Source organism: Indicator indicator, chromosome 25, assembly GCF_027791375.1.
Source record: "Indicator indicator isolate 239-I01 chromosome 25, UM_Iind_1.1, whole genome shotgun sequence".
NCBI classification, from domain to species: Eukaryota; Metazoa; Chordata; class Aves; order Piciformes; family Indicatoridae; genus Indicator; species Indicator indicator.
Window position 1 is genome coordinate 8,736,826 of NC_072034.1, and position 27,667 is coordinate 8,764,492.

The 27,667-nt window shown below is 39.5% G+C and overlaps 1 protein-coding gene across 1 annotated transcript in view; it reads left to right on the plus strand.

Annotated features, from left to right (window-relative positions):
- Positions 1-24,079, plus strand: part of LARP1B (La ribonucleoprotein 1B) — a 36,891-nt gene extending 12,812 nt beyond the window's left edge. The window contains exons 3-20 of the mRNA XM_054392464.1: positions 1,313-1,374; positions 2,807-2,866; positions 4,531-4,696; positions 6,099-6,242; positions 6,892-7,035; positions 7,237-7,405; positions 11,686-11,830; positions 12,025-12,199; positions 12,992-13,164; positions 13,606-13,968; positions 16,143-16,257; positions 17,436-17,638; positions 18,074-18,180; positions 18,713-18,873; positions 19,571-19,715; positions 20,893-21,002; positions 21,216-21,343; positions 22,131-24,079. Coding sequence (XP_054248439.1) covers positions 1,313-1,374; positions 2,807-2,866; positions 4,531-4,696; positions 6,099-6,242; positions 6,892-7,035; positions 7,237-7,405; positions 11,686-11,830; positions 12,025-12,199; positions 12,992-13,164; positions 13,606-13,968; positions 16,143-16,257; positions 17,436-17,638; positions 18,074-18,180; positions 18,713-18,873; positions 19,571-19,715; positions 20,893-21,002; positions 21,216-21,343; positions 22,131-22,367 — 2,807 coding nt within the window. The 3' untranslated portion in view covers positions 22,368-24,079. The remainder of the gene's footprint in view (positions 1-1,312; positions 1,375-2,806; positions 2,867-4,530; positions 4,697-6,098; positions 6,243-6,891; positions 7,036-7,236; positions 7,406-11,685; positions 11,831-12,024; positions 12,200-12,991; positions 13,165-13,605; positions 13,969-16,142; positions 16,258-17,435; positions 17,639-18,073; positions 18,181-18,712; positions 18,874-19,570; positions 19,716-20,892; positions 21,003-21,215; positions 21,344-22,130) is intronic.
- The last annotated feature ends 3,588 nt before the right edge of the window (positions 24,080-27,667 follow it).

Consider the following 27,667-nt stretch of genomic DNA (forward strand, 5'->3'; position numbering starts at 1 on the left):
GTTTAAGAACTATTACCCAAAACAAAGTAGGCACTCTGCACATTCTGCGTTCTGCAGTGGGGGCAGTTGCTGGGCTGTCTGGCTGCTGTTTCTTCTTCTCTTCTGGCTGAAGATAACACACTGACCTTGGCAGCTAAGTTAACAACTTTCTGCTTAACTAACTCTGCTTCTCTGTCCAGGGGGGTCTGGGGGGAAGCTCCTGAGAGAGAGAGGCCCCTTTGGGAGGGTCCCCTTGGGGGGAAGCAAAGGGAGATCGGTTGTGCTTTTCTGTTGATTGTATATATTTGTAAATGTTGTGAATTTTGTATATTTGTACATATTCATTGCATTTCATTGTAGATTTTAGACTCTGCTTGTAAATACAGCCTTCATTTGCTTCCAGACTGGGCTAGCCTGGTTACTTGTTGGTGGGGGGGGGAATTTCAGCTCACACAGACACACACAGGAAGCTTAAATAGCCTTTTATCACTGTAAGTTATTGATCCTAGACTGTTAGGCTCAATAATGTTGCTGTATATGAGGGAGTTCTTTCCAAGTATTCTATTACTTGCTGGTACTGGTGGAAGTGTATTTGACTGTTGTGTAGGATATCAGATGGGGTCGTCATTATCAGAAAATCTGGGTCTGGGTTCAGGATGGTTCTGAAAATGTTGTCAGCTTCATTGCACCTGCCCATATGTATCATAAACATCCACTGTGGAGTTTGGCCATTCAAATTTATTAGTGTTAATGTAGTTTTTGTAACAATTTTTCTCTTTTAATCTTCCCTTAAATACTTTTTTATTATTCATTGCTTCAACTTGATTATGAGCAATATGACTAGATTTCATTTGGCATTTAAGTAATTGCTTAGAAAAGGAAATTACTGGGAATTTGTGAATATGTAATTGTTTCTAATTTTTTCATGCTTGCATAATGATAAATTTTATAAAATCTGTCTTCTAAATACAGTTTCCAGTAGGATGACTTTGTAATGTTTCAGGAGGTCTTTTTTGTTTTCCTCTCTAATCCTTACATTAAAACATCAGTGTGTTGCGATAGTCTTGACCTTATAGCTGAGCAAATGCTTAAATACTGTTACACAGTTATGCTGTACACCTGGTGTTCAAGGTTATTTACACTCATTATCTATGTGAGTTTTTCAGTGTCATGTACTATTGGTTACTTCTTGGAAATGTTCATTGACTTTGATACCAAGACACAAAAAACCTTTGATGTAGCGTGATAGTCAGAGTTGCTCAAGTACACCTTCTTTACTCATTTTAATCGTAGTCTAATTCTTCACCTGAAAATATTTTTTCTTCCTTTCCAGAACTACAAAATTCCACTAAAGTTATAAAAGCAGCAAAACCCAGGACAAGGAAAAGCAGCAAGGTTTGTATTTGCCAGAAGAACATTTAAGTATGAGTTACTGGACTGGTTGTCTTGTGTACCAGTTAATCTAACCTGTTAATCTAAACTGGCTTGATATTATGGTAGGAAAATAATTTCAAAATATTTCTGGTTGTAAATATCCAGTGTGGTAAATAGCTGATACTGCTAAGAAAGAGATGACAAACTATTTTGAGGTTACAACCAAAAGTGTTATGTTCCTCCTTGGTAATAGTTAATTTTTGGAGTTAAAAAGGGAAACATAAAATTAGAGGGGATGCTAAAGCGTGATATATGAGGGATCAGGAAAGGTATTTTTTATTAGAAAATCAATAAGTTTATATTGAAATGTGAAAGGACTGCAAAGAAACAACAGCATTTGAGCACAAGTGGTGCTAGATTGATTTTTGGAATTGTGTGTGCTTTATGTGCTGCTAGAAAAATAGCATAATGACAACAGGAGTCACAGAAATTTTCAATGAAGATGTTCAAAAATTTTGTACAGCAACCCTTCTTGAAGTTGAATAATACCTGTGCTCAAGGTTTTCCAAAACCTAAGACTTTTTTTAAACCATAGAACATCTCCCTTATGAAGAAAGGCTGATGGAGCTGGGTCTCTTTAGCTGGGAGGAGTCTGAGGGGTGACCTCATTCATGTTTATAAAGCTGTTAAGGGTGAGTGTCGGGAGGACGGAGCCAGGCTCTGCTCAGTCATGTCCAGTGTTAGGACAAGGACAAGCTAGAGCACAGGAGGTACCATATGAAAACAAGGGAAAGCTTTTCCACTGTGAGGGTGACAGAGCCCTGGAACAGGCTGCCCAGAGAAGTTGTGGAGTCTCCTTCTTGAGAGACATTCAAAACCCACCCAGATGTGTTCCTGTGTGACCTGCTCTGGGTGATCCTGCTCTGGCAGTGGGGTTGGAGTGGATGATTTTTCGAGGCCCCTTCCAACCCCTCAGTGGGTTTTGTGATACCTGTAAGTCCCGTAGGAATCTGTGTAAGACAGTGTTTAATGTGACAGTTGTTCTATGTATGCTCAAAAGTCATAAGCCTTTAGTTTGCTTTATAATAGAATGTAACAAAAAAAAATCTGCTTGCTTGCTGTCTGTTTTTTTTTGTCGGTGCCCACTTAAAATATTCTTCATGAAGGCATTATTTAGAAAGTCATGCTAATTGCAAACTAGGATGTATTGAACCTTGATTTTGGATGTAGCTGCATTGAGTACTTGTTTCTGCAGCTGGTCATAGTGTGTTTTCAGAAGCTTTGTATTTGTTTTCTGTTTTTTTTGTTTGCTTGGTTTGTTGGTTTTTTTTAATTGATGTTTCTAACAGTTTTGCTCAAAGGGTCAGTCTGGCTCTCTGACTCATCACTAAACTTCCATATATTAAGGAGGACTATATCTAGGAAGTAGTATAAACTGTTTGCATCTTTGCAGGCTGATGATTTTGGTGATATCACAAACTGGCCAACACCAAGTGAAATAGCAAACAATGAAGTAAGTACTTTTTGTCATCTTCAGTGAGTTTGGGTTTTTTGTGGGGTTTTTTTCCTTTTTTTTTTTTTTAAACCACATTGATGACTTCACTTAATACTGTTCCCCCCAGATTTTGCCTTGGGTCTTGCAGGGCTTCGATGGAAATTTTGTTGATGATTCAGTGTACTGCTCTGTGCTTAGCTGTCTGCACTGGTACTGGAGTTCTGAATCCTTCACCATCCTCTCATTTCCAGGTCTCTAGGATTTTAGCACTGCAGGTCAAAATTACAGATGTCTATATAGTTGACACAACTTTGTGTTTATTGGCAGGGAGAATTTGCCACCTCTAGGAGTTCATTTTACAAGATTTTTGAGATTGCTAGAAGAATCTTTAAAACCTGAATAAGGCAACAGATGAATGCTTGTTCAGTTGTTCAGGTACCAGTTAGAATGCTTTGGTATGTGCATATTTCCCATCATGGGTTAGGATACATAAAAGATCCTCGATTTATTTTCTGAAAAGTATTTATAAGATTCTGCATTGTTACTATCCCTATCAGTTACTGAGGTGTTGTGAATAGGAGACTACCACTTCAGGAGAAGGGCACATGATTTGCATCCTAAGGCTGCTAATTTAGCTGGTGGCAGTAGAGGGATGTAACTCTCTCAGCCTTTCTTCATAGGAGAGGTGTTCAGGCCCTCTGAGCATTTTTGTGGCCCTCCTCTGGACCTTCTCCAACAGATCCATGAGTCTGGAGTGCTGAGGACTCCAGAGCTGGACACAGTGCTGCAGGTGGTGTCTCACTGGAGCAGAGCAGAGGGGCAGAATCACCTCCCTTGACCTGCTGCCCATGCTGCTTTTGTTGCAGCCCAGGATAGGGTTTGCCTTCTGGACTGTGAGCAGACATTGCCAGCTTATGTCCAACTTTTCTCCACCAGTGTCCCCAAGTCGTCCTTCTCAGGGCTGCTCTCAATCTACTCATCTTCCAGCCTGTATTGATACCAGGGGAAAAGGAAACTTTTCGCTCTTGCTGCAGTGCTGATCATTTTGCCTTCTTTGAAACCAAGAAGTGGTGATCTGCAGGACGCTGGCACTATTCATAGGCACACAGTTCCCAGTAAATACCATATTTTAATGTGGGGAAAAAAGAAGTCTCTAATCATACACCTCCACATCCTCTGATGTTTGATTTATGTTCTGATTTAGTGGAATAGAATTATGACCTATGGCTTTCTTACACTTTGTGTGAACATTTGGCATGCTATTGAGGTTGTGCAGCATCAAGGGAATTTCTGATTTACCATTCAGTATTCTGTAAGCACAGCTTTTTGAAGCTAATCAGCCTGAACAGTAGGTACTGGTGAGCAATATTATTTCCTCTTTGCTATAAAACTCCATTCTGAAATATTGAAACATGATTTCTGTGCACTTTGCAATTCTGTATTGTCAGTGAAAGAAAACTGAAGACTTTCCTAGTCTAAAAATTCTTATTATAGTCTTGCCAATTTAGCAGAAAGTAGAGCTATTTAAAATGAGACTTGACAAAACAACACACTTTTTAAATTGCACTACTGAAGATGCTGAGAACAGGTAATAAAAAAGGAATTCTAATAGCTAAAGGAAATGGATACCTTTTGCTGTCAGCAGCTGTACTGTCAGAAATAATTACCAGTATCTCTTGCAGTGTAAGACAAGTCACAGTAAAAAGACAACAAATAGAAGAGAAAAGGAGGAGAAATCTGATCAAAAAAGCAATAATGGAATTAAGGACAACTCAGAGGCAAAGCCAGATGGTCCAGGAGATAACACTAGTGAAGATGAAGCTCAAACTAATAACCAAAGGAAAAAAGGTCAGTCTGTGCACAATGTATCATGCAATAAGTCACCACTGGTAGAGCTGAATTAATTCCAGTTAAATAACTTGATTAAATGTTTCATGTTTTGCATTTTCTAGGTGCTAACAGTATATATTGCTTTCTGCTAGGAAGCTTAAAACAGGCTTCCTTGCTTAGGCTTTGGAGTGTTCTGTTTAGTCAAAAGAGAATTCTCCTATCTACTGATAGTCCGTGGGGTTCTGACAGTTGCTGCAAAATTTTGGCATGGATATATGAACAGTTACTGTCTCTGATATCTTTGCTTCATTAAATATTTCATTTTTAATATAATTTCATATATATGCACTTGTAATTTTAAATAGTAACATTTTAATTTTCATGGTTTGCTCTGAACTTACACCTTGAAGTGATCACTCAAACTAAACCAGATTATTAATTTCATTTTTTTCTATTCAATCTGTTACATTAAAAACAGGAAGCAAACTTGAATCCCATTTGGGCAGTAGGTTGGGGTAGGCTGGAATAACAGCTGAGAGAGTTTGAAGATATTGCTGCCGTCAGCTGTTTGTTTGGGGCTTTTTTTTCTTGTTTCCTTGCTGATATTTTTTCGTATTCTAAAGACCCTTGTGGTGTAGATTTGTTCATCTTCCTCTGTGTGTATTTAAAAACAAATCCTTTGCTGCTTTTAATTTTCAAGTGGAAATCAAAAGCAAAGCATTCTTCAGGTACAACCTAATTCATTTTTCTCCCGAGTGTGGATAATACATCCAACATACTTGCTTATATTTCTTGGCTACCAAGGTGTCTGGCCCACAGTAGCAATCAAGAATAGAACAGCAAATGTTCTCATTAAATGCATGGTTAGTGGATACTTCAGGCCAGCCTTCAAGAAAATACAGCTTTGCTAACAAATTTTGATGCACACGAATTAACTTAATCTGAATGTCTCAAGGTAAAACACAGTTCCACAGCTAAATTTTCAGGGAAATCTGTATGGTTTGTCATTGACATCTTTATTTTAGTGGTTAAGTTGATACATTATTTTTTAGCTTTCCATTTCATACATGGGTTGTGAAATTCTCTAGTAGAATCATCCGTATATATTTAACGCTTATGTAGCTATAAATTCTTGGTAATGGAGCTGACATCTCAAAATTCACTAGATAAAAAAAAGCTCACCTTCAGTTCACATATGTAAAGCTTAGGTAAGGTTGTCTTTCAGTTTGAGAAATTCCTGTTTACTGCATTTATTGTTTAGTCATTCATCGTATCTTAAAGTTTCAATGTTGTGCCTCTCCCAGTTTTTAGACTTTCTTGAAATGAACTGTTACTAGTTAAGAAGAATTCTATAGAATCTTTTCAGGATCTCAGACCTCAGCTAGTTCTGTAATTAAGAGTAATACGTTAACTTTTTAAGGTAACAAGCAGAAATGGGTGCCACTTCACTTGGATGATGTAAGGACAGACAGTCAAGAAAGACCAGGCTCTCGAAGTAGCTCAAGGTTTCTCCTGGAATCAAACAAGTTAATACCTCACAACAACAGACGGAGTGAGACAAGAAGTAAGTAGTTTTCAGTCTCAGGGTTTTTCTTTGTGGCAATTCAAGTATAATACCATGTGAGTAGGCATGAGATTGGCAGTTTATGTTGGAATAGAAATCCCCACCTGTAGCAGGATCATCAAGAGCTAGCAGCTCGTCCTGACTCTAGGTTTTCAAGTTGTGCACAGGAGTAGACTTAGCACTATAATGGTTGAAAGAAGAATTCTATGATCACTGCTTCCCATCTCAAGCTGATCATAGGTATTGTGATCCCTAGGCTGTCAGAAGTGTCCAGCTGCTGTAGGAGTGTTTGAGACTGACTGCCAGTCAAGCCCATTTACTCTTCTTCAACAGATTCCACCCAGTGTGCCCTAAGTCTTGTCTGGGCAAACCTCATTCTCTCATCCTTGCAGTTTTCAGATCTGACCTTCTGCTCTAGCCAGCAGGACTGAGTCTCAGTGGGTTGCCTGGGCACAAGATAAGAGCTCTGCTACAAGGGACATTTTGGTGCTAACAGTGTATTCTGCAGTGACGTTTCCTCAGCCTTTCTGGGCATCCTGAAAATGGAGACACTTCAATGCAATATTTTATGATTAACACCCAGAAATAAATTAGAGGCTACGTAATTCTTCTGTGATATTTAATTCTGATTTTTTTTTTTCTCCTGAAGATTGGCGTCGTGATAGAGAAAAGAGAGATGATCAAGATGAAGTGTGCAGTGTGAGAAGTGAGGGTGGCAGTGTCCGAGGATTCTCCAGGGGCAGAGGAAGAGGCAGAGGCCGAGGAAGAGGCCGAGGCAGAGGAAACCCTCAAAGTATGCAAAGTAGTATATGCTTAGCAAAAGCTTTAAAACTCTATTTATAATGTTATTGTTTGCTTATGAAGTACGAGTCATCTTAAAATCAGATGCTGAAAACTAAGAGTGGAAGAGCAGTATCTATCATGCCTTAAAATAATTGTGATGGACTTAGTATTTTTCATCATCTTTATTTTATGTTCTGCTTTTATTTTTAAGTGAGCTTTGAATATTCCGTTGGGTATCAAGAACTGTATGGTGAAGGAACTGACCAAGTCTTCCAACCTGAGCTTAGTGCTAGTGTGATGTACTACTATGGTGATGGAACAGGAGTGCAGATGTATTCCGTAGATGAAGCGCTTCTCAAAGAATACATAAAACATCAAATGTAAGTGAATTGTTTAATGTACAAAAACTTTTACAGGTCTAGTTAAAATAAATTATTTCAAACAGCGTTTGATCCTTATTATCCATATAAAGATGGAAATTAAGGCATTTCAGTTTAATCTTGATTCTTGTCAATGTCAGTTTGGACTTCTTTCCACCCAGTAGTGAATACTTGAGTGATGAGGGGAATTTTAAGGAAGCTTTTTCTGCATCTCATGCTGTAGTCTTGCTCTAACTCATATACGTGCTTTATGGAACTCAGCCCTCTTTTTATGTTGTCATGCAGTTGAGATATGGATGTCTTTGAGCTTGTGCTTTTAAGTACTGTTGGTCTGTTTGCTGATAAAGCTGCTCTTGGACAGTGTAGCTGTATGTTTCCCTTAATTGGTGGTCTCAGTTTCAGTTTGAGAAGTCTTGTTAGCTGTATGTTTTCAGAGTGTTTCTCCTGAAACATTTAACTGAAAGAGAGTAGCTTTGCAATGATACTTGATTTTTCAATAATCTGAAATGTTTACTTTCTCATGTACACCATTAGGCAATGAGAAACCATCTGGAAGACTGATTATCACCAGGAGACAAGTCAAAAAGGGCCTGGAAACCACTAGTTGATTTTAAAGAGACAGTTTCCACCACTGGCACATTATTTCATCTTCTCCATTTGCAATGGCATTTCTCTGTGATGCCTCTGTGGTGGTTTTTGATTGCCCTTGTATTCCATACAGCAACTTGCTTATTTTATTCTTGCTTCTTTTGTTTCAGTTGACGCAAAAAGGAAGAAAAAAGCCTCTTTAAGGGCAGAAAGTATCTGGCATGTGGCTATCAACTCCAAAACTTCTATTGCAGTTTTTTTTGTTACTCTTGCTGCCAGGCCCTTATGAGACCTGACAGTGGACATGTACCCCCATGTCAGGATAATCGGCCTGCACTGTCCTCAGACAAGTGAGGGAGAAGCGCAGACACTCCACTGTTGGCCAGATTTCTGGGCATGCAGTGTAGAATCCAGACCTTCTAAGGTAGGACATGATGATGTCCCCCTCTGCTGAGAAAAATGTCAGTTACAGTATTGGTCATATCTGACTTCTGGTGATATTTGTATTTTATTATAGCAACGAGAGGTTGGCAGGTGTCAGTGGAAGACTTGGCATGGCTGGCTAACCAGAGCCATTGGTTGCATGTCTGATATGAACTCCCAGGGCAGGTTGATTATGGAGTTTGCTTTCCATGAGAAAGATTTTTAAGCAGTTTTGCAACACAACTGTGCTGGTTTTGCACCCCTTAAAAAAAAAAAAGTTTTTCACTCAATACATTAAAATTTACAGGAAACAGACTTTTTTTTCCCCCATCAGTTATCTGTTACTGTCTTCTACATGGAGGTGGTTTTGTCTGCCTTCCATAGTTGAAATACTGAAGTGACTATGCTGAAGAAGGAAATACATAGAGAGAGAAGGTACACAAAACTCTTAGGTCTCAGAGCCCATTATAGAGTTCAGGATAAATCCAGATATATTAGAGAAGTGAAATGGGTTTGAATCCTTGTGAATGGACAAATTTTAAAACACTTAATCTGCTTAATAGGGAAAAATCTTAAAGGCTGTGTCCAACTGAGTTGCTGTGTAATTCCAGTAAGACCTACACTGCTAAGTAGTTTATGCTCATCCCCAGAAGCAGCATGATGTATGGGAGAGTTGTATTTGTATTACATTACATCTTTAACATTTTTAATTACAGGCTGAAGTTGTCAGCCTGAAAAGTTTCAGTGCTTAGCAACTCTTCAGTTTGCAACAATCAGTGGAAGTCTATCTAAAGTCTTCTTGAAAAAAATAAGTAAACAAAAAGTCAGATGTGCATCCAAGTCTGCATCAGTTCCAGGACAGGCAAAGACAGTGAGAAAAATGAAAAGCTGGAGGGGGTGTGTGTGTGTTTAGGTTTGTCCCTCTAGTTGGGGCAAACTTGTGCTGTGTCTTCATATCATTAATGGTCTTCAACATTCCTTTTTCTAGAGTGATGGACATCAAGTGAGGCAGTTTGAATCAAGTTCAGTCATTGTCCATTTCTGCTTGTGGAGTTTTTAAATAGGTGAATCATTAGAAGATTTTACCTTTACTATATGACTGTAAAGGTAACACTAGTGAAATGCTAGTAGATGGCTTTTGTGCTTGCTTATCTTCTAGTTTTGGAGGGGAAAAGCAATGTAGCAGTTCAGAACAGTGAATAGGCTATTTTTGAGAGAAACCTTCTCTTTGTGCACAGCTGCTTCACTAATCGGTTTATTTATCTCTGAATAAGAGCTTAGTTTTCTCAAAGTCGTAGTCTGTTCTCTGTTTGCTCTACTGGCAATATTTTCATTTGTTGTATGTCTTACTGTCCAACTTTGAGACTTTATATTCATGCTGCCTTGGAGCTAAGTGTTCATATAGAGAGCTTTGGCTTTGAATGTCTTTTATCTATCAAAAAAATAAAGAAATGGTACCAACTTTATCTTTGGGTCAAAGATGGCATCAGAGTCCTGTCCTCTTGGTAAATTTTGCCTTGATCCTGATTTCAATGGAGACACTTACAATTTGATACTTTGAATTTGATACTTTGAGAATAGAATTAACTTTGTTTATTTGCATGTGTGGTGGGGTTTTTTTCTTCAGCATTTTAATACTGTCTTGTTTTATTTTTGCACTACCTCTCTTTTTGTCATAGAATTTTAATTGCTCTCCATTAAGTATTTCTCTGCATTTTCCTGAACCTGATAAGCAGTAGTATGCTTTGGGTGTAATATTTGAAATCGTGGTATGATGTGTAAATTCTGTGAAAGGCCTAGATTTTAGTTGGCATGATTAAACTGAGGTTTTTCCTCATTCTTTTTTAAAAAGTTTTCTCATTCCTTTGCTTTGACAGATCATGATTTGAATTTTTTACTTTTCCCCTTTAAGTATAAAAGGGGTCTTGACACTTCGATCATTTCCTAGAGCAGCTTTATTGTTTAAGAAGATTGGTTATCTACTATTTCTTTGTTCCTCGTCTGTCTTGTTCTATGATATTGTCAGACTCTTGAAATTGTCCTTGTCCCTCTTAATCCACTAAACATCATCTCTTCTTGTAGACTTTACCTTTCTCCATGAACTGTTGTGCCTTTTGGTACAGCCTCACGACAACTACAACATTACTGTTATTTTTTCCCTCATCTTTTCACAAGCATGCTTGAAGTTAATGGTAACAGTACAGATGTGTGCCTCAACACTCAGATAGGATTTTAAAACCTTCTAATATACTGGAAACTGGGAAAAGAAAGGATGCAGTTCAGGATGAAGGTGCACTGATACTGCCCTGTGGGAAATAACATGCTCTGACTGTAAGCTGTAGTTGTCCTTTATCTGTATGGAGGCTAAAAGAATGTTGTTTCCTTCTGTTCATGTAAGTAATAAGGGAGGGAATGGGTGAAAGAAATAAAACATAGTTTTTCCTTGTGCAGTTCATATATGCAAGTGTAATAAGGCTTTGATTTATACTCCTGTGGACCATGCTGGATCATAAATCTCTCTCAAGATGTCAAGCATGCTGTGCTGCTCTGGAAGTTCTTCTAATGACACACTGTGTCGGTGTGAGCTGAAATTCCCCCCCCCACCAACAAGTAACCAGGCTAGCCCAGTCTGGAAGCAAATGAAGGCTGTATTTACAAGCAGAGTCTAAAATCTACGATGAAATGCAATGAATATGTATAAATATACAAAATTCACAACATTTACAAATATATACAGTCAACAGAAAAGCACAACCGATCTCCCTTTGCTTCCCCCCAAGGGGACCCTTCCCAAAGGGGCCTCTCTCTCTCCCAGGAGCTTCCCCCCAGACTCCCCTGGACAGAGAAGCAGAGTTAGTTAAGCAGAAAGTTGTTAACTTAGCTGCCAAGGTCAGTGTGTTATCTTCAGCCAGAAGAGAAGAAGAAACAACAGCCAGACAGCCCAGCAACTGCCCCCACTGCAGAACGCAGAATGTGCAGAATGCCTACTTTGTTTTGGGTAATAGTTCTTAAACATTTCTATCTATCCAATGGAAGTGTTTAGAACAATCGTTATTTTGCTTTCTTACACCCAATAGTGACTTATTTACACTCTTTCACTTTCTCTGTTTTGAACTTTGCAAGGAAAAATTAAAAAGACAGTTTCAAACCATCACACACACCTGCTGAAAGAAGGACTTGATGACAAAGAATGCTCTGCTTTTAGTGGAAGATTTTAAGAAAAAATCTCTAAGTAGCTATTTTGCTACATTCTTTGTTTCTTTCTGCAGTGAGTATTATTTTAGCACAGAAAATTTGGAAAGAGACTTCTTCCTGAGGAGAAAGATGGACCAGCAAGGATTTCTGCCTGTTTCGTTGATTGCTAGCTTCCGTCGGATGCAGGCTCTCACTACAAATCCTGCACTCATTTTGGAGGTAAAGTAATTCAGAAGTATGTGTGTAGAAATTGCTTGGTTAATTTAGTGCTGCCATTGATAGTCAGTGTCATGAAGTTAAGAAAAACTTTGCAATGACAAGGTTTTTATGAAGGGGCTATAAATGCCAAAGTTTTCTTCTTTGGCTGGCGATGGATGTGTAAAGCTTTTAAAGTTATGATACGTTTCTTACAGGCCCTGAAGGACAGTACAGAAGTTGAAACTGTGGATCAGAGGATAAGAAAAAGGGTTGATCCAGAGAAGTGGCCAATTCCAGGTCCTCCTCCATGTAGTCTGCCACCAACTGACTTTTCTCAGCTCATCAATTGTCCAGAATTCATACCAGGCCAAATTTTTGGCTCACATACTGGTAAAGGCTTTATTTTACAGAGACATAAACTTAGGACTGCCTGTCTGTCTTAGGAAGTTTGCCTCTTGATATTGATTTCATAATAGAAGTTCTATATTTGGTAACCATTTATTCAGCTGATGTGCCTGTCAGCCTTGCAGTTGCCAAGTCACATAGTTGGTGTGGCTGAAGAGAAGTAGATAAAAATGTCTCTTACGTGTTAGGGCTGTGACCATTCTCCAGAATGTAGTATGATGGACAACAGTCTTTTGGTGGTGGTAGTAGTAGTAGTAATCTTAAGTTAGTCATAAAATCTGTGTCATTTTGGTAGCAGCTGAAAGTTAAGCCTTTATTTGGTGCATCCTGGTTTTGGATCAGGATCTCATTCACTTCATTAATAGGGAGACAGCTTTGTTTGCTGACAACCCTTGGCAAGGAAACCTTCTGTTGAAAAGTTGGCTGGAGTTAAATGGGAAGAATTAAGGTTGAGTTAGGCACCCATCCATAGAGCTAGAGGATGGTGTGGAGAAAACATGTCCCTAATGATGCTGCTCTTGTTTTCTGAATAGCACATAATTTCTCTCAGACTGTTAGAAACTTTCTGCATAAATAAGTTTCTAGAATTGATCTTTTTTAAAATATTAAGTGAACTGTGGAAAGAAGTCTCCTGGACATGAAAAGGAAGTGTTATATTTAACCAGAGAGGTAGAAAAGTGGTAGCTAGAGTTCAAGACTAATGAAACAATTCAACTCAAACAAAACATAAACAAACTAGCCTACAACAGGAGCTGAACTACTGTTTTCCACTGCTAGAGTCTGCTCCAAGTTCTCCAAGAATGGGAAGACCTCTGAGTCCGAAGGAAAACACTGAAACAAGTAATTTTCAGACAATGTCTAAAGGATTGTCTACAAGTTTGCCTGATTTGGACTCTGAACCTTGGATAGAAGTGAAGAAGAGGCATCGTGCATCCACGGTCAAACTAAAGGTGAAGTCTCTTTAATGTCTGTTTAAACAAACACACAAAAAGTCTGCCAACTTTCAGATGATGTTGTGAAAAAGATTTTTCCTGAATTAATGTATTTGGTGCTTGACAGGGCAGTGCAGTTGGTGTACATGCTGCTTGCTCTCCCAGACCTAGAGTAACTAAGTGCATTTAAAATCCTGATCCAAAGCTCACTGAAATGAAAACAAAACACTGGAGTTTTTTTCTGCTGAGGGGCAGCTGTACTTGTTGGTTGTAAATGTGCATTGAGAATTGTTCTAAAAGTTTATGGCAGAATTACTTAAAACAGTCATTTACTTAAACATCTGAAACATCATGTCTCTAGTTGCTGTATGTTTGTTTAATGAAAATGTTCTGTCGTGTTCTATTTGTCTCCCATTGTCTCCAATTCAAATATAAAGCTCATCACCTTTATTAATTTAGGAAAGTGTTCCTATACCTGATGAAACATCAGCTCAACAACACTCACCTCCAGAGGAACAAGAACAAGAAGAGCTGGATTTTTTGTTTGATGAAGAGATGGAACAAATTCAGGGTCGGAAGAATAAATTTACTGATTGGTCAGACAGTGATTCTGATTATGAAATTGATGACCAGGATGTCAACAAGATTTTGATTGTAGCACAGACACCCCCTTACATGAGAAAACATCCTGATGGAGATCATACTGGCAACCATGTGTGCCGTGCAAAAATCACATCAGAACTGGCTAAAGTTATTAATGATGGCTTGTACTACTATGAACAGGATTTGTGGATGGAGCAGCGTGAAAATGACACTTTGAAGGTAACTCCTCATTTTTGACCTGAAAACCATGCCTGTCCAAACAGTTCCAAAATTATCTTCTGTCTCTGCTATATAATTATAAAATGCTACACTTCTCTGAAGCAGAAGTGACAGTAGTTGAATCTACAGGTTATCAGAATTCATGGATTCAGAGAATAGTTTGAATTGGAAGGGACCTTTAAGATCATTTAGTTCCAACCCCCCCTGCCATGGACAGGGACACCTTCCACTAGACCAGGTTGCTCAAGGCTTCGTCCAACTTGGCCTTGAACACATCCAGGGAGGGGGCATCTGCAGCCTCCCTGGGCAACCTGCTCCAGTGTGTCACCACCCTCACTGTAATGAATTTCTTCAGTATCCACTTTAAACCTGCCTTCCTCAAGCTTCAATCCATTTCCTCTCACCCTATCACAAAGAGCCCTTGTAAAAAGTACTTGCCCAGCTTTCTTTTAGAGCCCTTTTGGGTCCTGGAATTCTTTTTGTAAAATTATCAACAACTGAGGGAAACCCAGCAAGTTTTTCTTGTCACAGATTTGACCAAAATCACTGAATGAGTTGTCTGTAGAACTATTTTTAACACTTTGGAGATAGTTAAACCTTCTTTGAGTTTTCTTGTTCTGTGATTAGCTTGTTTGATAATATTTGCAAACCCTCAGCAGAGGGGAAAGGGGCACTTTCCTGAAATGATAACCAGAGAGGAATGTAATACAGTCACTTGAGAGTGGTTTTACAATAAAGTCCTGTTAGTCTTGCAGTTTGTTACAATGCCAGCTCTGTGAAAAATGAAACATTGGATTACACATCTAATAGTAGAGCAACCTTTTTATTCCTAGCCTGTGCACTGGGCTCTGTCTTGGAGGCTTTCAGAAGTTTGCAAGGAGATTGTCAGCTTTGTGATGGATTTCTTAAAAATTTGTCATTATTGAAAATATGGTGAGCAGGTGTAAATGACAGATGAGTCGAATGCCCAGCACTGCATAGGGCAGGGGTCCATGTGGCACATCACAGTCCTGTCACTTACTGCTCTTTGTTTATAAGGAAACCCTTTCTGTTGTGTGAGCAAGCCCAGTGAGTGGCATGTCTGCAGGCAACCCCTCTTTGTCACTAGCAGGTATTATGTGTACAGAAATCCTGAGTTACCTAAACAGTAAGTGGTGAGGGGAAGGAGCTTTATTTGTGCATAAGGACAGGTGGGTTGGGGGTTGGGAGGAGGAAAGTAGATTAAAGGACAAATGGAGCATGTGGGTACAAAAAAGCTGACCAAGATATAAATGAATGTAGAGAGTAAGAGCAAGAAATAAGGGGAGAATTCAGAATGTGGAGTATTTATTGCAAAGGAAATGGACCAAGAAAAACAGCAAACTGGAAGAAGACAGGGAGAAATAGCACACACCAAGAGACATTGTGGTGGTGTTAGGTTCTTGACTGATTTAAACAAGATTTTTCCTCCATGGCATGCACACGCACACATGTCCTACCCCATCTGCAGCTGAGATGGAGTGTGACTGATCTGAGTGATGCCACACAACTTGGAAAAATTCTGTCCTTTCACAGTTCAAGCTCCTAATAAAAACAGCAACAAAATAAAACAAACCAGTGGCCACAAACAAAAAACCTCACAACAACAACAACAGAAAAAAGAAGCAAACCACCACCACAACAACAAAAATCTACCAAAATCCCCATAACAGCTGACCACTTCATTTATAAATTTTATTTTCTTGAGAGGTAGCCTGAGGAACGTAGCAGAGCCTCTGCTGCTCTCCTACATTGCTAGGACCTTTCTTGGCTCACTTACTGCAGGAGGCAGAATGGTTTGAGGCTTGGCAGGGACCAGGGTCACTTCTGTTTCTTATTTGTCTCTGAAAATTCACACATAGGTGGCCCTACCTGACTCCATTCACCCCCTCATTGGTGTAACTGTTTCTTTTAGCTAGCACAGTGCAAGCAGCAATGTGTATGGGTACAGGATGTACAGTGTTGATGGCAATGTTTTCACAGTCTGTGCTGGAGACTCCTTTGTCTTCCTTCAAGGAAGTCTGTCCTGACTGTGTGTATGGGTAGCTGTGTCTCAGTTCTGCCTTACTTATTTTCTCGTCTGTGAAATTCACCTGTTTCTCAGGATGATATCCATTATCCTGCTTTGCCTTTACAATTTGCTTTCTCTAATCCAGCAAGAGATTGAGAACTTTAAGAAGCTAAATCTCATTAGTAAGGAAGAATTTGATAATCTTGCACCAGAACCAATTGCTGATCTAACCCAGGAAATTCCTCCAGGGGTATGGAAAGGTGAGTCATATGTATTTGTCAGATGTTTTCCAGTAGAGATGTTTCCATTGAATTTGAAGAAGCTGGTACTAGTACTTTTCAGGAAAGATAAAAGCATGAGAAGGAAGTGTTCTATTTTGTTGTCACCATACACCAACATCTGATGCTTTTTGTGGAACTTGTCATTTAGAACATGTAAATAGTGACTGATGTTGTAAAGCTTTTTCAAGAAACCAGTAATTTTACGGGCAATGAAGATAGATCAAAGTGAGATTAGAAGAATTTTCTGCTTGTATCATAACCTTGCTGCTCAGGCACAATGTTAAAATCTCACCATTTGGGATCCCTTTGATATATTAGTGCTAGTAACATGTACTGCAGTGCCTGCTAGTAGCATGTTTTAAAGTAGTTGAAGAAAACCACCTAGCAACCCATCACCTCAGCAAAAGGCAAGAACAGGGTTACACTTTCACCAGTGTTTGTTTTTTGTTACTTTGATAGTGTAGATATGAGAACAAGCAAGTAAGGAAGAAGTAGGTTTTCATTTTTCTAGCAGGGACCTCCTTGAACTCTTACTTATGTGGTTCTGAGCAGTTTGTGTTGCTGCTACACCAAGTGCTTCTGTTAAATTGAGTCATTTTGGGGGATGTAGTAGTTCATAGATTCAGAGAATGGTTTGGGTTGGAAGCGACCTAAAAGATCTCATTCCAATCCCCCTCTCATGGGCAGGGATACCTTCCACTAGTCCAGGTTGCTCAAGGCCTCATCCAACATGACCTTGAACCCCTCTAGGGAGGACACATCCACACCCTTCCTGGACAACCTGTTCCAGTGTTTCACCACCTTCACTGTAAAGAATTTCTTTCTAATCTCCAGTCTAAATCTGCTTTCCTCAAGCTTCGATCCATTCCCTCTTGTCCTATCAATACAAGCCCTCATAAAAAGTCCCTTCCTGGTTTTCTTGTAAGCCCCCTTCAGGTATTGGAAGACTGGTGTAAGGTCTCCCTGGAGCCTTCTTTTCTTCAGGCTGAACAACCCCAACTCTCACAGCATGTCCACATAGGGGATGTTCTCCAGCCCTCTGATCAGTTTACTTGAAATGAAGCAGCCTTCAGGATACTAGGGAAGCTTAGGCTGTGAAATCCTCAGTCTCTTTTGAAAACAAACGTTTTCTCCTTCCTGCTTTACACATTTAGCAGAAGAGCTGCCTCGCAGTTTGTTTGGTATCGATGCACCTCCAGCAGCACCAATTGCTCGATCACTGCCAACAGCAGTTCCAGATTCCCCCTGTGTTTACCCTGGCTTCACCCCACGAACTCCTCGTACCCCAAGGCTACAGGATCCCAACAAAACACCCAGGTTCTACCCTGTGGTTAAAGAACCACGATCCATTGATATAAAGGTAAAGGAAAAGGAATAAATACCTTTTTAAATCCAGAAAAGCCTCTGGAACTCGTGTCTGTGCATTCAGTGCAACAAGAATGAAAAGGCAAAAAATGAAATGCTCCTGCTATTTTATTGTTCATCTTCAAAATATTTACTCTATTTGTTCTTTTTTTCCCTACAAAATGGTTTCTGAGTTTTTTTTCTATAACATTCCATAGAAGTCCTTGCTGAAAAAGTGTAATGTCTAAAGATTTTTCATTTCTTACATAAGGCTAATAACAAGGTTATGAAAATGGAGTTTACATAAGGCTAATAATAAGGTTATGAAACTGGAGTGTTGTAACTTTTCTAATATGCTAGACAAAATAGCACATTTTCAGGACTTTATTTTAAGAGGGAGAGAACAAGTGAACTCAAATTAGGGAAATAAATATTCCATTTACTTTCTCAGATTCCAAGAAAAAGGAAAACACGACACAGTACAAATCCTCCCTTAGAATGCCATGTTGGTTGGGTGATGGATTCCAGAGATCACAGGCCAAGAACTTCCTCTGTGAGGTAAAGTTGTTTTTTTTTTTTTTTTTTTTGTCATTAATGTCACTAGTTCCCACAGGTGATGGAGGAATAGGCTGTGATAAAAGACTATTTGTAAGTACAGCAGAAGCAAGAAGAAAGTGATCAAGAAAGAGAAAAATGCAGATTCCAAGGCTGTCTGGAAGTAAGCCCTGGAAGTATCTACCCAGTGTTGTTTGCTGAAACTGTAACAGTAACATCATTGCAAGTACTGATGTTTGCTTCAGTGATTTTTGCCTTTAAGTGGTCATATAAAATCAGACATGACAGTGGTGTTTAATTATCATCATCCAAAACCGGCTGGCTGTTGGCATACTAGTGCAGAATCTGATTTTTCTTGAGGTGCAGCCAAGAACAGATAACTGGGACCACAGGCGTGCACTGTAGTGCTCATCAGGTGACAGAACTATTCTGACAGCTCTTGTAAAGCAGGTCAGAATGGCTGACAGCTGATTCTGCAGCAAAGCATTGTTGATAAGGCAGAAATATATTGGTTTGGTTTTCTTTTTTTCTTCAGCAGTTCCAATGCTTCGCCTTCAGAAGGAGCTCCGCTAGCAGGAAGTTCGGGATGTACCCCAAACTCTCTTCCAAAATTTCAGCATCCTTCTCATGAACTGTTAAAGGAAAATGGCTTCACTCAACAGGTGTACCACAAATACCGCCGGAGGTGTCTAATGGGTAAGCTGCAAAGTGAGCTTCCTAAGGTGTTATGTAGAAGTTACCACGTGTCATTTGAGCATCTCTGCTATGAAGACAGGCTGCAGGAGCTGGGGTTGTTCAGCCTGGAGAAGAGAAGGCTCTGGGGGGACCTAGTAGCTGCCTTCCAATACCTGAAATGAGCCTACAGAAAAATTGGAGAGTGGCCTTTCATAAGGGTGTTTGGTGGCAGGACAAGGGGGAATGGTTTTAAGCTGAGGGAGAGCTAGATCTTAGCTGGAACTTTAGGCTGGATCTTATGAAGTTCTTCAGTATGATAGTGGTGAGACTCTGGAACAGGTTGCCCAAGGAGGTTATAGATGCCTGTTTAAGGCCAGATTGCATGAGGCCTTGGACAGCCAACTCTAGCTAAGAGGCATCCCTGGCCATGGCAGGGAGGTTATAGTAGATGATCTCTGAGGTCCCTTCCAACCTAAGGCCTTCTGTGATACCAGGTTTCCCCACATTTTTCCTCATCCTTAGTTTTTCTTGGGAAAGGAAAAGAAATTCTATGATCTCTGCTTTCCATTGAACTTCACATTCCCTGACAAAAAAAAATTCATCTTAAATGTTAACTTACTGGAATGTCTTGTTTGTATATTATGAATGGAAAAGCACTTGAAAATATTCTGCTGAAAAGTCAAACACAGGGTTTTTCTAACTTTCGTTTTTCTTCCAGAGAGGAAACGGTTGGGAATTGGCCAGTCCCAAGAAATGAACACACTTTTTCGTTTCTGGTCCTTTTTTCTGAGAGATCATTTTAACAAGAAAATGTATGAAGAATTCAAACAACTTGCTCTAGATGATGCAAAAGAACACTACAGGTATTTGGTTTCTTCCTGAAAGCTAAGCACTGTTGAGCTCTTCCCACTTGTTTTAGTGATTGTGAAATTTATCTGTATCTGAAGTGGCTTTGACTCTTCGTAAACCTTAAAATAACTTACACAGGCTGCTGTTTTAAATACCCAAAATCGGTTTGTATGTTTGTGATTTGCAGATAAATAGCTAAACTTGCCCCATTTCCTGACTTGTAATCTGTCCCAAATTCTGCAAACCCTGTGACTTCTTGACAGTGACAAATCAGCCTTAGATTTACTAACACTCATAAGATTCCTCCTTCCAGAGGCCAAGACGTTCTTAACCTCATTCAAATCATTCAAACTGCTTAACAGCTTACAAAAATACCAGAATGGTGGCCACAAGGAAAACTGCCACCATCCCTTAAGCCCTTCACTGATATTTTCTTCCTTTCACCCATTTCCTCCATTTCTATTTCTCTGAGCCTAGCTAGAGACAAGGTAGTCCAATGTTTTCAATGCTGAGTGAGGAGGGTACTCACTACAGAAATCCCGAAGTTTGGATATGTCTGAGGCTGCAGACAGAGAGTCTCTAGGGTGCAAAGGTCTCTGCTCTGAGCTTTCTTGATGCTCTGCAATTACTCAAGTGTATATTTACCAGCAGAAACTTCAGAAGGCTCTTAGGTGAGATAATGTGGCAGCAGATGAATGCAGAACAGGAGGTTGCAGCTATCTGAGTCTCACAATAGCTCTGGTGATGGTGTGGCAGCCAAAGCCAGAGTGTTTCTGAGCCAGAAATCCTGGTGCTGGGGTGTGCAGAGCAGAAAGAACGCTGAGTCTTGCCCTGCATAGTGGGTTTTGCCCTGGTGGTGACTTTTGTCCTGACCCACTATGGCTGGGTTTATGTTGAAACTATGTATACAAATACACTGCAGAAGTGAAAGCTATTGTCCTCTTCCTGTGTGTGGTGTCTGTAGCTGGTAAGTTGAAACTGTGGGACAAACCTGATTTTTCCCAAGTCAGTTTTGATTATTTGTGAAGGTGTTTCAGAAAAACAGGTCAAAAAATCGGTGTGAAAAGGAAGCATTTGTTATGAGAAGGGGAAGCTGGGACAATGCCATTTACTGAGGTGCAAGGAGAGACTGAAAACTTGCATCCTCCTGAGGAACAGGTAAGATTTTCATGCCTCTCTGTTCCGTTACAGGTACGGATTGGAATGCTTGTTTAGATTTTACAGCTATGGTCTAGAAAAGAAATTCAGGCAAGAAATATTCAAGGATTTCCAAGAAGAAACAAAGAAAGACTACGAAGCTGGTAATTATCATAGACCAGTCACTGCTCACACTGGGGTACCTTGAGTTGGGAGGTAATACCAGTTCCTTGGCACTGACTTAACTAAGTCATTTAAGTCAGGAGCAGTTTTTCTTCATATTCTTCTATCTTAAACATAAAGTTACTGGTGAATAGTGAAGTTTTTGATCAATTCTGGTCTTTGTAATTGGTACGATTATCCTTTTTTTCCATTAGGTCAGCTATACGGACTGGAAAAATTTTGGGCTTACCTAAAGTACTCTCAGCACAAGACTCCAGCCATTGACCCCAAACTGCAAGAATACCTTAGTAACTTTAAGAGACTGGAGGACTTCAGAGTGGATGTAAGTTTCAATACCTATTTTAAATAATATTTGTTGTACTAATATTTTTACTGCAAACTAAACTGAGGCCAGCACTTAATTTCACAAAAGCAGCTTTATGCATCCTATCAATGACTAGAAAAAGCATGATTGAAAAAAAAAAATCAAAATGAAAAATGGAGTTTTATTCTAGACAGTCTTTGAACCAGAGTATGGTACTGAGATGTGGTGGCTAACATAGAGCCATTTTCATTGTGTGATGGAGAAAATAGCAAAAAATGGCTTCTTTGTCATCTGGTAAGACTTGACTTGTAGACTGTTGAAGAATTTGGCAAATGAATTAATGCCCAACTGGCATTTCTTAACGAAATGTGACAGCCATTGCCCTTGCTGAGACTTCTATATGCCAAATTCCAAGGTATCCTTCCTTTAGAATGCTGAACTCTTAAACTGTGACTCCGGAGCACAGTGCTGCTGTGCTTCCTGTTACTGGGTTATGGTGCACTATGTTAGCACCATCCTCCAGAATCCTGCTTCTGCTAGGAGCTGTTGAAAATATTTGGGCAGCAACAGTTAAGTAATGCTGTAATGCTGCTGAAAGTTCTTAATACATCGTGAAACGGCACTTAGAACTAGACAGCTAGGAAAGCTTCAGAGTATCACCAGGGACTTGTGGGAAGCTAAGATTACTAAGCCTAACTAAGGATCTAATTGTGGAATGTTCTGTTTTGATCCTTTGAGCATAGAAAAAGGCAAACACCTGGCCTGACAGAAGAACATCTAACAGGTTGCCAATGTTTATTTTCAGCCTCCTATAAGTGAAGAATCTGGCAGAAAGAGACTGGTTGCCACAACAGGCGAGGATTTGGGTCATCGCAGACACCAGTTGAGTTCTTCTACACCGCTTCTTGCCGCTAGACCCACAGCTGCCTGTCAGCCTCAGGCAGTGGGGAACACTACTACCAGTGGGAATACTGTGCAAGCATCCACAGGCCACAGCAGTGCTGCCAGGAAATCTATAGAAAGTGATGCACCAGAAAAATAGGCTTCAGAAGAGCTTGTGCTCTCGAGGATCAACTCTTACACCTCTCTCATGATATGGAGAACTTCAAGGCAAGCCAATCTAGTACATGATTAAAAATGTATGGGAAGACAAAAGATTGGATTCTCTCTTTCAGAGGATTTAGTTCCAAAACACACCCTAGGAGAGTTGCTCTTGGTTTTTGGGATCATCAAAAGGATCCTAGGGAAGATTGTTTGGCTTCAGTATTGCTTTCCTCAAGCTTTTGTTTACTAAGAACTGCATTCCTTGCATATGCAAAAAGTACTTTGGGGGATGCCTTACATTTCAGCTGGTATTTCTTTAAAAAGGTATGATATTCCATGTTAATTTACTGTGCTTTCTTTGCCCAGATTTGCCCATTATTTGTATTTTACCAAAGCAGATTACATTATATATGGAGTTTAAAAGGTAAAGGAAGGATCCATGTGGTTGCTTTGCTCTTGAATCTAACTATTCAGAAGTATGGGGTTGTGCAAAAGCACACTCAGCAATGTGCAGCTACAGATGAAACTGCATTTCTGGATTCTATTTAAAAACATAATTTCTCTATTTTTCAGGGTCTCCATAGGTGGTGTTTTATTAAGTACTGAGTCTGAGTGGACATTACTGGGATAGTTTTGCAGATGCTGCAGTACTGGTTCTTAACTGCAGCAATGGAAAAATGCAGAGGAAAATGGATCTGTTGGTTTCATAGTGTCTTAAATTGCCTAACAGCATTTACAGTTTGTGCAGGTTGTTAAAATACGAAGCTATTCAAATTATTCTCAGCTTGAGGGGTGTCTTCATGATCACTGGAGAATTCAAATGAATTAGTTGAACAGGAGAGGTTTAACTTCTAAAAATATTTTTTTTCTCCATGTTTCAAGAAATAAAAATTAGTTTGGAGGGAGACTAAGTATTCTTTGTAAATTTTTCTCCTTGATTTTTTTTTTGGCTTTATTTTGCAATATCTGAATGAAGTTCTGCTTAACTTGTGCTAGCTAAGCCTAAGTAATTTCAAACAGGTCTAAATACTATTTCACTGAATGTAAGTTATTCAAATACAAATCTGTTTCTGTAGCTGAAAAATGAGGATACTTATAGCCTGCAATTTCTTATTAACTTCATTACTTTGTTTTTAAAGACTGAAGAAGAACCCCATAGGTAATTTATCTCTTCCAAGGGTAGGTGAGCAAAAATTCAGCTTTTGGTTAGTTAACTGCAGAAAAGACTTCAGTTAGCTTTTTGAGTTCAAAAGTGACATCTAGCACAAATGCCTTAATCCATCAAGGTGTCCTGACTGCACAGCCACCTGTGGGGTTTTAAACTCGTATCAGATCTCAGAGGTTATAACAATTTCATTAATTTTTCAGTCATTGTCTTGTGAATCTCAGTGAGACAAGCGATGAAGGTTTGCATTGTAAAGCAGACTGGTAGTGGTGGCCTTCCCAACGGTGAATACAATTTCAATGCAAAATAGAGCATTTTACAAGTGGCCTGTTCTAAATGAGGTTAAATAAACTTGTACCAATATTTTAAGTAATGTCCTATAAATGTGCTCAAGTGACACATCTCAATCCTGTGTTTGATCCATGCCTTTTTGCTATCCAAGAAAATGATGCGAATGTAAATTTGGATTGAAATTGTATATACAAGTAATAGATTTAAGATATTTCACTTTTTCATTGCAGAATGTGCAGATTAAGCATTTAGTGCGTGTAATTTTGTGATATCTTGAAAATTTTATAAAAACAACAATAACAAAAACTAAGTGGTGTATATCAACTTCTTGTTTTCCCCAAAGTGTGAAGAAAACTTGAGATAAGGCTGTAAATGTGCATGTGGATTTCAGTGGCCTCTGCTGCACTAAGGTATTGAGGAAACCCAGCCCACTAAAGGCTGAAGTGGTTCTTAAAATGTGAGCTAATTTTCAGGTTCCATGTTGTTTTTTTCCTTTTTCATGTGACTGGGTGTTTGTCAAAGAAAAATATGACAGATGAAGGATGGATATAGCTGAAAGCCAAGAGTGAATACTTCACCTGCACTCTGTCCTGTTGGACTCTCTAGGGCTAGTTGCTTGGACAGTGCCCCTTTACTTAGGTGGACAAACCTTCCCAAAGTCTGCCCACAGCTCTGACTACTGTTCAGGAATGCCTTCTTTCACTTCCCACAGCCTTGAATCTAGCCGCTTGCAGGCACATGGAAAAAGGCACACGTTACTGTTGTGTGCATGGTGAGCTGAGAACACCACTGAATTTTAGGATGAACCTCCAATACTTTGCTGGCTAAGCAGCTTGTTTCTCTCTCTGGCTGAAGTGGTTAATCACCTTTCAGTAAGTGGCATACCCGTTGCGGAGCTGTACATTTGTTGTTGAACACACATGTACGCATCCAACACCCTTGCCTATGTCTTTTAGGTCCATTTTGGACAATCTTCAATTTGTTGGTCTTAAGACTGCTTGTGTTCTAATAGTAGTCTATTGCTAAACACTTAGCAAGGACCTTTCCTTGTCTGAAAATTCTCCCATGTGCTTGTTGAAGAGTTTTGTTTAGGTTCATCTTTGTGTGGTTTTGGTTTTTTTTTTTTTCCCTGTGGAGAAGTGACTGTCCAAGTATTTAAAGAAAATTACTCTGCTTAACCTTAGTAAGGTTTTTCTCCAGTCACGTTCAAAAATACTGGATTGTAAAAGCTTTTTAAAAGGGAAGGAAGGGAAGGCTGGAGGTGGCACTTGCTCCTGATGGAGACCAGATCGTATTCCTCTGTAACAAGCAGCAGTAGTGTGTCTGCATGACTGATCCTCCTGGAGTTCAGCAGGGATTTGGGGTTCTGTGGGAGACAAGGCGTTAGAATGAACAGAAACAAGTTTGTATTTGTGGCAGCCTCTACCTTGCAGACTTTGCTTCAGACACCCTTGCACTATGGAGGTGACAAAAGTACACTGCCACACGGTTCCAGATGGAGGAAGAGAGAGTAAGTGTTATCTGCTGTCCTTTTGCTGACAGATCCCACAGCTATGCTGGGCTGTACCTGTAACCTCAAAAGCTTTCTTCTCTGCTTGTTAGCTTTGTAACCAGAAGGTAGAGAATTAGATTGGTTCATGAATTTTGCAGTAGCCAATTTTGGTGCCAGACAAGACTTCTCTGAAATACATTGACGTTGCTGCCTCCTGGTACAGGAAAACTACAAACCCACAAGGATGCCCCAAGAGAAAGGACAAGGAACGTTTTGGGTGTCTTTGGGCTTTTGTTAAAGTTAATCTGCATTTCTCCTAACCTTGATCCATGTCTTCTATCAAAAGCAAGCTTTAATCTGAAAACATTCGCCTTCAACCATAAATTAGAAGCCAGTGGAAGGATTTGCCAGTAACATTCAAACTTACTTAAATATGGGAGCCAAATAATTAAGCCTTCAAGGCCAGTGTCATATTATTACTTCTTAAGCAGAAAAGGAGTAAGTACCCAAATGTACTTGTATCATTCCATTCATGCCTGAAAGAGCAGTCAGATGACAACCATGACAGGGTTTTCCCCCACAGCCTGGAATATTAAAATGGAGAGAACCAAGACTGCAAGAAGGACTATAAGGCTGTAAACACTCTCTGAGCTTAATAAATGAACTTCAGCAATGCTGTAGTACTGAGTACTGGCTGAGTTAGTGAGTTACCCTTCATGAAAAGCCACACTGCTTTGTCCTAACAAAGTAGAGCAAGGAACACCTCTACATTTAAAACACAGTATTTTGTACTGTTCTACACAACAGTGCATGTGTTTTCTGGAGAAAATAAAACCCCACCAACTTTGGTAATTGTTTTCTCTACAATAAAGAGAGACTCAAACCAAGCACAAGGTTTAACTATTCCTTGACCTGTACAATGGAGATAATTTAATCAAACTGATTTTGCAGAAGAATTTTTTTAAAAAAAGAAAAATAAGTTGGGAGATAGCTTAGCACTAAGATATTTAAAGTGAAACAATCAGAACCAGAAATGCCAAAATGCTTTGACATGCTGTGTCTGACTGAAGAGTCCAAAACATAAACATCACCCAAGGAAAAGTAGGTCTAACTCAGTGAAAAGATACAAGGTACAAGCAGGTGAAAGGATATTTCTGGAGCCCTTAGTGGAAAAATCAAGAGGTTCAGCTCAAGTAACAATATGGTACATTTTAATTTTTTTTTTTTTTAAATCAAGAAGGTTTACAAATAATTTCTTGCCAAAATAAAGCATCTTTGGGAAGTGGTGCACAAATGAGGCAGAACTGTCAAACAAAACAACTACTGAAGAACTTAGCAGTAAGGCTAGCCTAGGCAAACAAGCCATCTATTTAACTGGGGAATTATTTTGTTTCTAAAGATAGATAAATGCTCCCTTCAAGTCCCTTACGTTGCTTAAACAAGACATAGCATGTTGTCATTTGGTTAATAATGCCTGTCATTCTGGTTAATAATGAATTTTGACCAAGTGATTGGCACAAATATGAGTGCTTCTAAAAATTGCATTAGCTGCACTGAAGCTTCGATGGCTCTGTCAGGCTTATTCTTTGTCTCAACTTTTTTATAACAATGACCGCTACTGTGTGCTCTAAAGCAGTTGGGGTTTTTTTTAGGTTGTCATCTTAAAATTACTAACGATTGTAAAATGGTAGGTTGAGTGAGGTTTAGATCCACTGTGCATCAAGATACAGCAGTCTAAGCGACATCCTGCAGGCAAGGGGTGATGGTTTTGTATTCTTCACACTTGCCATTAAGTGGCTTCAAAACAAAACTTGGCCTTTACCCATTGTGCTGTTTAACCAATCCTCAATCGTAAACATTTGAGTTCTGTTCTTTAAATTTAGAGTTTGAAAAGAACAAACACCAGAACTTTCTGTAACTTTACTGATTAAGCATCACTTTGTTTCTTGCAGCAGATAAAAGCATGGCAAATAGCTAAGGCTACAGCTCTGCCAGATGATGCTGCCCTATGCAAGAAAGCTTTTATTTATCCCGTGGTAGCTTCTGTGATTGCATCTCAAGCCTATTTTTGTGGTTGGTTACGGTAGCATGCCCAGCATTTCATCAGTGCTAGATGATGAGCAGATACTGACAAGTGTTAACCTGCCAATCAAGCTCTGGACACTGCACCAGAGCTCAACCGATGTGACCAGTGCAGAAACCAGTGCTTTACTGGATGAGTCAGCAGCTGAACAGCCACCAGGCTAATGGGATTATTCAGCCTATATAAGAACCTGCAAGGGTCACCTGCTTCCTACAGAGAAAGTAGGAAGGCTCCAGTTGCCTTACTTCTTGTGATCAACTCTGCTCA